Below are 11,185 nucleotides of genomic sequence, written 5' to 3'. Positions count from 1 at the left end.
GCCACTGCTGCGTCAGAGGCTAGTGTGGGTCCCTGAGCCCAAGCTGCTCAGGCTGGGCCAGGGTGATGATGCAGAGGCTTTGGCCCCCTCAGGCCATGAGAGGGTGACCAACCGTCCCGTTTGCTGACATGGAATTTTCAGTGCGAAACCCGAAGTCCCAGCCATGCCCCGCCCTACCTAAGAGGCCTGATTCCACAAGATTGGGGGGTTGTGACTTTTGGAGCAGATGGTCCTCTCCAGACCACGCTACGGGTGTCTGGGCTCCAGAATTCCCACGCCAGCTGCTTTCTGGGTCTGTCCTGCCTGCTGGCCTGTGAGGCGGCCAGGGGGGGCCGTGCCTATGGGGCATGTGCCCCTCACACACGTGAGGACTTTGGCAGTAAGGCTGAAAAGCCCAAGGAAGCGGGCCGCAGGGGGACCTAAGGCTTTCATTTGCACTCTTGCCCTGGAGCCTGGCACGGCAGCGCCAGGACTGCTTGGACCTGAGCCTTCAGGCGCCTTGGATCTCCCGTTTGGGCAGCAGGAAGGGCTTGAGAGCTTGGGCTGCCATTGCAGGCACTTGCCGGCAGGTGGCAGCCTAGGAGCAGGTTACAGGAGGTCCGGGGTTCTGTGTGCCTGCGAAGCTCTGGGAGCTTCCAGTAGACCTCAGGAAGTATCCTTTAGCTCGCAAAGTACCAGCTCCACTTAAAGCACTATTATTATCTACAGAGGCATGATCCTTTACAGTTCACAAAGTGCTTTCACACCTCTTGTCCCAGTTACAACAGCCCTATTTTGAAGATGAAGAAAATGAGGCTCAGAGGCAAAAAGGCTTCTTGCAAGACAGAGAGCCGGGACTCAAACACGCAGAGCTCTGTTCTCTCCAGGCCCCTGGTCTGTGTTTCTCCATCTGTGGATGGCCAGCAAACAGTGGCTGGGATTCTCAGGAACCCCATCTCTTTGACCCCTATCCCTTCCACCTGCTGCCTCATCTCTTAGTGGTCTACACCTGTAGTCTCCACCTGTTCACTGCCCATTTACGCCAGAACTCACTGCAGAGGGCTGGTTGCCCTCTTATTCCTTGCTCGGTGCATAGCAACGCCTCCGCTCCCTTCAGGACACAGCTGCGGTACCTTCTCCGGGAAGGCCCCGCCTCCTTCCCAGCATGCACTGTGTTAGGTCCCTCCATGAACTCCGCGACCTCCTCTACCCACCTCGCCAGAGCATGCTGGTTTGAAGTCGCCTGAGCAAGTGTCTACATAACCGTGTGCTCCTTGAAGGCGCTCAGCACTTGGTCCACGCTCAGGATGTACGCAGCAGGTATCATCATCCTCGCTCCGGGGTAGACCCCGGACAAGTGTGTGCTGCTGGAATGCGTGCACACCTGACCTCCTTTATATGTGCGCTCACAACCCTCAGTTCACCCCCTGCTGGGCACTACTATTCTCTTCATTCCACGAACCAGGGGACGCGGTGGTGCAGAAAGTGAAGGCAGTACTTGCCCAAAATGGCCCAGGGAGGGAGGGAGGTGAGACTCGGAATAGGAACCACTCCGAACAACTGCTAGGGCATGCGGCAGACGGGCTGGGCTCTGAGGGGGACCCAGAGGTGAGCTAGCTTGTCTCCTGCCCCCAGGAATCCCTGATGCCACCCCAGAAAGTGAGAACCGGCATTCAGGGTGGGCTGGGATGAGGGCTGGCCCTGGTGTGAAGGTTGTGGGAGCTCTAGAAGAAAGAGTAGGAGGGGCGTGGCAGTGACTGGGGGTTCTGGAGGGGATTTGAGTGGGTGCTCAGCAGACTGAGATGTGGCGGAAGAATGCAGGCAAGAGCCAGGCTGAGAGCCCAGAACAGTGGGTCAGGTAGCGGGGAGAAGGGGGCCAGAGGTGTCAGAAGGCCGAGAGTGCCCCGAACCTACCGTGCTGGAGGTGTGCCTTTCCAGGGCATGGGTGGGTCCCAAGCAATGGAAATGGCCTTTCCCAGACCAGGGCCATAGTATACCTTTTAGGGAACGTCCCCCAGCAGGTGCTGGGAGTGTTTGCAGAGGGCAAGGTGGGGCAGGTCCAGTCCTGTGGAAATGGCCCCCCTCCTTGTCCTTCCTCCTGGGATGAGCCCCACCCTCCCTTCTCCACCTGGGTCCGCAAAGGTCTCAGAGGCCACTTCCCTCTGGGCGGCCATCCCTTCCAGGGCCTTGGGCCACAGCAGATGGTGAATGGAGTTATCTAGAAGTGGACTATCTCGTCCCACAAGAAAAAGGGGGGGATCATCATCATTCTCTCCCGGTGTGGCCTTGGGTGTGTTACTTTCCCTCTCTGGACCTCAGTTTCCTCATGATTACAGCAACAGGGGTGAACCCGTGGGCCCCAAATATATATGGGGACTCGGCTGCCTGCTCAGAATCACCCGGGAAGTTTGCTAAAAATACAGATACTTCAGGCTCCACCCGCAGGGATTAGGAAATGCTGGACTGGGCAGGGCTCCAGGCGGCTGTACTCTTAGCAAGGACCCAGTTTGGGAATTCTGTGTTGAGCACCCCCTTCCCCGGTTCCCACAGTCACACTGGCAGCTGGAAGATCCAGTTATCGGCAGGCCCCACCCCAGCCTTCCCGCTTCCCCATCCTGCTCCCCTGACTCAGCTAGATCAATATTGACCATCGGCCCCTCCCCTGGCTCTGACTCCCGTCACCCCAAGCCCCCAAACTCTCTGAGACCCTGAACCTGGCTCAGCAGAATCAAGGTCAAAGCAAGGCTTTCGGCCCGGAGGATTTTATTCCTGTCCCACTCCCCCCAGCCCCACACCACATCCTCCACCGCTGACTGGTTTGGCAGGATATCCTAAGCTCACTGCAGAAACCATCAGGGCTCCTACTCATAACTCCATCCTGCAAGAGGGGACAAGCCCTGAATCTGGCTCCAGAGAGGTGGTGCTCCCCCTGTAGCTCTCCACGGCATGGTCACTGGCAAAAGCCTGAATTGGGCAGGCAGGGGCACAGAGCTCCCCTCTGCCCACAGCTCTCCCTCCAGCCACCTCTGTGGGGCACAACACGGTTCCTGTCCAACCCATTCATCTTACTGATGGGGACGCCGGTCTAGCCTCCAAAGCACTTGCCATGGAGCTGGAAGGTGCAAGCCATGGGCTCCGTCCTGGCCTGTCTCTGGCTCCAAGCACACCACCCCCGCCCTCCTTCCCCCGGGTTCGTTGGTTGGAGGAGCGAGCTAGGCCTGTTTCTTTATTTGTGCAAGGGAGAGCAGGCTCTTGAGAACCATGACACCTGGAGAGAATTTCTACATGCCACGTTTTAGGTTAAGCATTCTGATCTTTTTTTTTTTTTTTAATAGGCATCAAGCAGCTATATTACCTCATTTAATCCCTTGCCAGGGGAAAGTTATTCTCCCCATTTGACATCTGAGGACACCTGGGTTCAGAGAAGGGCAGTAGATTCAGCTGGTCACACAGCCAGTGAGCAATGGGGTCGAGATTGGGCTCTGACCAGCGGATGTCCAAGTCCTCCTGGGCTGCTACCCACTCCAATACTCGAAGGGATACAGCTCACAGATGCTGTGGGCTTTAGTGGGAAAAGACTTTTTTCCCCCAAATGAAAAGTGATCCTGGATGGGGGCGCCGGGAGGAGGCCTCCATGTGGCCAGAGGGGGCGGGCTGCTGCTCAGTCCTGGGGGAGAAGGTCAGGCAGCAGGAAGTCAGGCAGACGTGCTGTAGGGGTGCTGACCAAGGCTCTGCGGGTGGGAGGCGGCTCTGGATGCCCTTCCAGGGCAAGACCAGCGTCAGCGAGGCCTCAGGCCCCAGAGGGAGTGGTCTGGAGCTCAAGGAGCCAAACTTTCCATGAGCCATTAGCAAAAAAATGAGTCTGGAGAACAGTGTCCACCGCAGACCCGGAGGCTCTGCAACCCGGGTCACGTGGAATTCAGAGGGGCTGGGACTGTCTTAACTCTTCGCTCGCTGTCCCCAGAGCCACCAAGAAACTGCTTTTAGATTGATGCTGCATCCATTGTGCAGAGCTGTGAACTGGCACTGTGGGTCCCCAAGGCCACACAGCCAGGAGGGGCAGAGCAGGGAACAACCCCAGGTCTGTGTGGCTGAGTAGCAACCCGCCCCCCCATGGTGCCCTACTGCTGCCCCAAGTACTCTGGGGTCCAAAGAGCGTGATGTAAGGGTCTTAACTGCACGGAAATTAAATGGGCTGTCTCAGAACACCGTGAGTGCTCTGGGCAGGGCTGGGCTGACAGGGCTCACCAGATGTAGGGCTGAGCCGGCTCCCCTGAAGACCCCAGGAGGTGGGACCTGAAAGGATGGACAGGATTCCAATGGGTAGATGGAGAAGGCACTGGGTCAGGGAACCTGGGCCTATTCAGGGAACCATGCAGAGATGAACTTGGCGGGGGTGGTGGAGGGGGCAGGGCCTACTGAGGACCAAACAGCAAGATAACCAGCAGACCCCCCGGTGTTATCTGTTGACCCTAACTTGACCTTGGGAATATGGCTGCCCTAATGGTGTGGCCTCTCTCTCCTCTGCCCCACCCCCACCCCCATTTGCTCTCACAGATCATAGGCTGGAAGTCACGGCAGATGGTCCACGGCCCCATCTCGGTGCCTCTCGGTCTCTGATGACTCCCAGAACAGGAATGGAGGGCCCCAGGTCACCCCTCCACCACACCCCAGCCAGGCACATCCACTGCCTCCCGGGGCCCCCCATCAGCCTCCCAGGGTCAGGGGTCCATGGACACAGAGATTAGCGAAGACAGGAAGCAGAGCACTGAGCAGGGGTGGGGAGCCCTGGGCCTGGCTTCAGCTCTAGGCCACTCTCACCGTGGATCCCCAGGCAAGCCCTGCCTCTCCGACTGCTAAGCCCCTAATTCTGCTGAGCTGTCGGCGTGCACTGAGAGGCTGACAGGAGGCCCTAACTGAGCCATGCTCTTTTACACGTTCTGAATCAGCTTCCCACATTTAAAAATGGGAAATGTCTCGTGAAAATCCAGATTTCCCTCTTCTCTTAAAAAGCCAGGATATCTGGAGACCTGGGCCCACACTTCGGAGGTAGCTCCCCCTTAAGAGAGGCATCATACCTTCTTCTCCAGTTCATCACAGTCCCCACCAGGCCCTCTTGTCTCTCCAATAGTCACTAAGGGTCAGATGCCACTTACTCTCCCACTTACACCCACAGCTTTGCTCGCCGGGGTTCCCTGCCTGGCCCTGTAGGCACTTGGGTTTGGCACCTGCTGGGACATTCTAGGATTCCAGGCTGGGCTTCTACTCCAGACAGGGCTGATGTCTCCTGTCTGATGCGCACTATGCTGTCAGGGATGCCTCCAGCTGTGGGTCCCTGGTCCTTAGTCAGCTCCCACTACAATCGGGGCCTGGCTGGCATCTGGTATGAGGCAGGGAGATCTGAAGTCAATATGGAGATCAGGACGGGAGCAGTAGGGAGATGACATGGGCAGCAGAGGAAGCAGAAGCCTGGGGCAGCTGGAAAGGCTGTCGGAGCAGCGGAAATGGGAAAAGCAGGACAGACTGGAAGACTGGGCCAGGGAGGACAGTCCAGGAACCGCAGCGGCAGGGCGGTGACCAGGAAGAGCGCAGGCAGGAGGAAAGCAGGGCAAGGGAGGTGAGGCTGGAGGAGCTGAGGCTAGTGGAGTCCGTAGATGCCTAGAATCCTCCAACTGCAGACTCGGGAATCTGGGAAAAGAAGAGCCTAGACTCCTAGGATCCTCCACTCCTGACTTCCAAGATGCAGGGCTACAGCCAAGGGGTTGGGTGAGGAGTACTCACAAGCCACGCTCAATCCTAGAGCTCAGGCTCAGTCCTAAAGCAAGCCCGGAGAGCGCCTCCTTCCGGGCCAGAGGTGGCTGTGGGGGTGCTGAGAGGGCCGGGCGCCAGGGGCTTTGTGAGCAAGGCTGGAGCCCGCCCCCAGGGTGTGGAAAGAAGCATTGTGAACTGTGAAGGCCATTCCTGCGTCCTCTGCAAATTAGCAAACCCATCTCTCTTCCCCCACCTAGAGCCCCAAACAAAGAGGGGGCAGGAGGGGGCCCTGGCCCTTTGTTAGGGGAAATTTATTAATATCCGAAATATGCAGCAGCCCTTCCTCTCCACGCGCATTCAAAGCCTTTGCAAACACCTGGGCATCGCATTTGAAAGGCACTGGGGCCCTTTTATATTGGCAAGGTCCTGCCAGGTGGGGGTGGGTAGAACCAGGAAATTCTTCCGGCCTGGGAAAGTCGTGGCTCCTCCCAATTCTACTCTTGGAGCTCCAGCTGCAACTGCAGGTAAGGCTGGGAAAGAGCTGGGGAGGGAAGGAGGGCAGCTGGCCAGGGAAAGGAGATGGCTGACAGGCCCTGGTTTGCCCCCAGCTCTGCCTGTCTCTGCTGGGTAACCTTAAGCAGGTCTCTTCCCCTCGGTGGGCCTCGGTTTATCCGTATGTATAATGGGAGACTAGGTGGTCTTTAAGGGCCTTCCTCATTTTCATCATCCTTCCTAAGCCCCACCCACCGACCACTGCCACGGAGAAATGGCAAAGCTAGGGTCAGAAGCCAGGTGGGCCAGGAAAGGAGGCAGCTGAGCCTCAGTTCCCTTATCTGTCTGATGGGAACCAGAAAGTTCTGTGCTTCCCACCTCGTGGCTCTCAGCAGTAAGGAGACAGGGTAAGGAAGATGACTTCATTGGTGTTTATTAACAGAACACAGATGGGTTGGGGAAACACCAGCAGAGAGGGCACAGGGGTTGGCACAGCTGCACCAGGCCACCCTGCCCCACTGGAGGATGCCATGTGCAAGGGACCTGATCAGGCGTTTTCCCACCCCACCCTCATCTCTCAGGGAAGGAGGGACCCCAGGGCAGCCCCTCCCAAGCCTGGGGATTGAAGATGCCAAGGTCTCTGGCTACAGGCCTGATTGTCGCCCGCCCTCTGCTCTCTGCCTCCACTCGGGTGTCCATGCCCAGGGACCCACGTGCTGAAGCAGAGTTGGCAGCACTGGGACCAGACAGCCATATGTGTGGACCACCTCCCGAGGCTCTTAGTGGCCTGTTCGTCCACAGCCAAGGCCAGCAGTGCCTGGAGCTAGAGGAAACAGTGAGGGCCGCCAGGACAAGGGAGAAGGGAAGAGAGGGGCCCTGGGTCCTGACTATGACCCCTCGTTCCCACCTCCACAGTGCAGGTCAGGCACCTCCCTCCCTTCCCCGGTTCTAATCATGCCCAGGGCTCCCCACACTAGAGGGCATGGGGTCCAGAGAGGGAAGCTCTGGGGTCCTCCTTCTTTCCCTCCCTCCACCCTCCTAATACCCAAGCTCAGGCACTAGCCCCTCTGGTCTGTCCTCTGCAGGCTTCCCACCTCTACCCTATCCCCTCTATTCCACCTTGCACACTGAGCCAGAAGGATATCCTATCTAATGCACATGATCCTGCAAATCCCCTGCCCGCCCACATCCCTGGCTCACCCTCTCCAAAAATCTGCATTCCCACTTGAATCCCGTTGTAACCTGGTAACACCTGCTTCTCCCACCACTCTCCTGCTCTCCTCGCTCACTCACCCTTGGTCTCTCCCCAGGCCACCTCCTGGCCCCAGGGGAGGAGAAGGGGGCTATATTCTGACCCCCACACCTTGGCTGGATCAGTGCCTTGGCCAGAGGCCCTCCCCACCCTGCCGTCCTCTTCCTCTCTCTCTCTCCAAACTTGCCCATCCTCCAGGGCCCTCAGGTCCCACCTCCTTCAGGAAACATGGCCTGCACACGTGAACCCACAGGGATCTTTCTCCCACTTGACTTGATAACCCTTGATGCCCGGGGCCTCATGGGCCTCGAGACAACCTGAGTGTCCTTGCCCAGCTCAAGATTCTGATTCGTTGAAGTGTATGGGGCAGGCTCCCCAAGAGAAGAGAAGGGACTGGGCCCTGAACAGAGATGAGAGGGTGGTGCCAGCTGCCACATGAGAAAGGGAGCTGGCCGGTCAGGAGGCCTGGGGTCCAGTCCCTTCTGTCGTGTGACCTTGGGCCTCAGTCTGTCCATCTGTGAAGTAAGGGCTGAGCTGGCTCATTTTCAGCTTTGAGTGTGTGCGTGTGCGTGTGTGTTGGGAGTAGACAGAGGTTTTAGGAGAGGCAGAGGCCACAAAAAGGGACTTGCTGTGGGGACCGGCATCACCATGGCAACCTCCCGCAGCCTCAGGCCTCTCAGAACCTCAGAGGGTGCGTGGCAACCCTTGGGGGCCGGCAGGGCCTCCTGTCTGCCTGCTTCCCATCTCACATCATGGATTCTTCCTCCTCTGCCATCTCTCGGTCCACCTCGATGGCTGTGTTCTCGAAGCTGGTGATGCCCCCGTACTTGCGCATGTGCACCATCAGTGGCTTGGGGGACTGGCTCCCGGCCAGCGTGGCCACGTACATGCCTGTCCGGTTCTCCTCCAGTGACGGGCCCCAATCTAGGGCTGGCCGGCTGGCCTGCTGGAGCCGCTGCAGCAGAGCAACCACAGGGCTGAGAACCAGGGCTCAGGGACTGCTTCCAGGGTCACCGGCAAAACACTTACCGCGTCACCTGGATTAGTCTGTGCAACAACCCGGGGAAAGGGCGGGGGCACTGTCACTTCCCCAAGGGAGTGAGTCACATGCCTGGGGAGAATTCTGCCCTGCCACTCACAAGTTGGGTGGCCTTTGGGCATGGAATTTAAGCTCTGCTTCCAGCATCTGTAGCTTGGGAATCATGATGCCTTCAAAGGGTGGTTAGGAAGGCACTGCTGAGCAGGGTGCTGGGAACAGAGTAAGGCCCAGTAAATGGTGGCTGTTGTTATGGTTACATGGCAGGCAGTCCAGGAGTCCACTCTGGGTCCCTCCCCTAAATGCTGAGTCCTGAAGAGCTGGGAGCTTTGGGGAGAGAGCCATGCACTGGGAAGATGGAGACAGAGTGGCCATGGTCAGTCTGACTCAGATGTCTGACCTTTCCCTCTCCAAGCTCCAGTTTCCATGGAAGGAGGGAGCTAAGGTGATGACTAAGCCTGGACATTCTAGGGTTCTGTCTTCCTCAGACCAAATTCCCAAAGCCCTCTGCCTGCCCTGCCAGGGAGAAGAGCCCCAGACTCTTCAATGAAGGGAGACAACCAACATTAAGCGGAGCCTACTGGGTGTAGATTCCAAGGGAGATAATGTGTGCCATGCCCTTAGCGTGGGGCCTAGCACAGCTCTATACTCAAAGCACAGTGATGCCCATTAAAATGCATTGACAGTAATGTTACCGCACCACTCAGGAACCTGCCAAAGGCTTGTCATCTCACTTGGAATGAAATCCAAAGTGCTCTCATGGCCGCCACGTCCTGACCCCTGTCTACCTTCGTGATCTTGGTTCCCGCCACTCTCTCTCCACCTCCTCTGATCCAGTCTCGCTGACCTCAAATGTGCCGGCCCCTCCTGCCTCAGGGCCTTTGCACTGACTGTCCTTCTGCCTGGAATGCTCTCCCCTTAGACATCTAAACCAATCACCTTGGCGATTTCGTCAGGTCTCTGTCACCTCCTCAGAGAGGTCTCCCCTGGTCACCCTGGCCAGAACACCGTCCTCCATCACTCTCTATTCCTGTACTCTGGTTTTGTTAGGTTTTGTTTTGTTTTTAAGTATTGCACTTACCACTGCCTTCATGTGTTTGTTTGTTTATTGTCCGTCTCCCGCATTAAAATACAAACTCCCTGAGTTTAAGGACTTAGATTTGTTTCCAGCTGCACACTAGTGCCTAGACCAAGGCTTCTCCACCTGAGAGCACCGCTGACATTGTGGCCTAGGAGGTGTTCTGCACATTGAACCCTGTGTAGCAGGATCCCTGACCTCGAGATGCCAGTAGCATTCCCCCTCCAATCCCACCCTCTCAGGACAATCAAAAATGTCTCCAGACGTTGCCAAGGGTCCCCTGAGGGCAAAATCACCCCTGATTTTGAGGTGAGAACCTCCCAGCTTAGAACTGAGCACTCACCGGGTCCCAGCTCTGTGCTGAGTATGGGCTTATTTAATCCTTACACTATCCCTATGAGAGGAGTATTATTATTACCTCCACCCCCCACACACAGATACTGTCTGAAAGTACGGTTCAGAGATATTAGTTAAGTTGGCCAAGGTCACACCGGTGGGAAGCGGTGGTGTGGCATTTGAACCCAGGCAGTCTTGACCCCATCCTGAACTTGAAAAGTACCCTGCTTTTCTGCCTGTCACAGTACTGACTTCATTGATGAGCTTTTTTTCTTCTCACAGCAACCGTATGGGCAGTTATCACTATACTCATTTTTTTTTTTTTTTTTTAGGGGAAAGTGCGAACGCAGTCCCCCACTGCTACAAATTCTGCAGTAGAGTTTCCCACGTTTGGGGAAATCGCAGGGATCAGCACATCCGGAGTGCAATGGATGAGCCGTGCGCTGCAGAACCACCTTTGTGATCACGGTATCTCCCCTGACAGGTAAGGATCACTGTCCTAATTTTAAGGACTGAGAAAGCAAGGTTCAGAGAGGTGCGTTCACTTGCTTAGGGTCACAAAGCTGGCAAGTGGCAGACCCTGGATTCCGATCCTAGTGGGTCAGTGCTGGGAAGCTTGGTCTCTGAAGGTGGCACCCCTGAGTGGGGCAATGACTTCTCTGTGGGGCTCTCCGATCCCCCAACAACCTGTCCCCTCCGCCTGGCTGTGGGCAGCGGTGGCAGCAGGACAGGAGGGAGGCAAAGCAAGGCTTGGGAACCATGAGCTTCCTGGGAGCTGGAGCCCTCCTCCTTCCCTTCGCAGACACCCTGGCTCTCAACAAGGAGACAATTTTCCTTTAGCAGCACAGGTGGGGCTCCTGAGGTTCAGAAAAGGAAAGGGGTTTGCCTCAAAGTCATACAGCAGTTGGAGGCAGAGCAGTGGCTGGACTCCAGGACTCCCCTGTGATCTGCGCAGTGTGACCACAGCCCACTTCTGCCAGGGAAGGGCTCTGAGCCTCCCTCCAGAAGCTGGAAGATGGGGCAAGGGACAGCCAAGGAGCAGTGGAGGTATATGAGGTAGGGGGGTGGGCAGTAGTGAGCTGGTTAGCAGGCTGGGGAGGGGTGGAGGGGCACAGGAGCCCTGATTTGTAGCCAGTCTCACTGTGGTAATTATCCCCACACTTGTCAATTTCAGGCTCTCAATGGTTTAACAACTGGGTCAGCGTATTCCTGAATATTTAACAATTAGCTCTCATGAAGCAGTACTAGTGGCTCCTCTGAT

The 11,185-nt window shown here is 56.9% G+C and overlaps 1 protein-coding gene and 1 non-coding gene across 2 annotated transcripts in view; both read right to left on the bottom strand.

The window, feature by feature from the left end:
* Positions 1–6,634: 6,634 nt before the first annotated feature.
* The window catches only part of SLC6A7 (solute carrier family 6 member 7), a 20,431-nt gene continuing 15,880 nt past the window's right edge, over positions 6,635–11,185 (bottom strand). Inside the window, exon 14 of the mRNA XM_029219160.1 lies at positions 6,635–8,429. Within this exon, the coding sequence (XP_029074993.1) occupies positions 8,220–8,429 (210 nt within the window). The 3' untranslated portion in view covers positions 6,635–8,219. The remainder of the gene's footprint in view (positions 8,430–11,185) is intronic.
* Positions 10,254–10,416, bottom strand: LOC114893499. Its single transcript, XR_003792918.1, has one exon. It is a non-coding gene; the product is annotated as a U1 spliceosomal RNA (small nuclear RNA).

This window comes from Monodon monoceros, unplaced genomic scaffold (genome assembly GCF_005190385.1).
Source record: "Monodon monoceros isolate NGI ecotype Baffin Bay Population unplaced genomic scaffold, NGI_Narwhal_1 Super_Scaffold_12, whole genome shotgun sequence".
Lineage (NCBI taxonomy): Eukaryota > Metazoa > Chordata > Mammalia > Artiodactyla > Monodontidae > Monodon > Monodon monoceros.
This window is presented reverse-complemented; position numbering and strand designations above follow the sequence as displayed.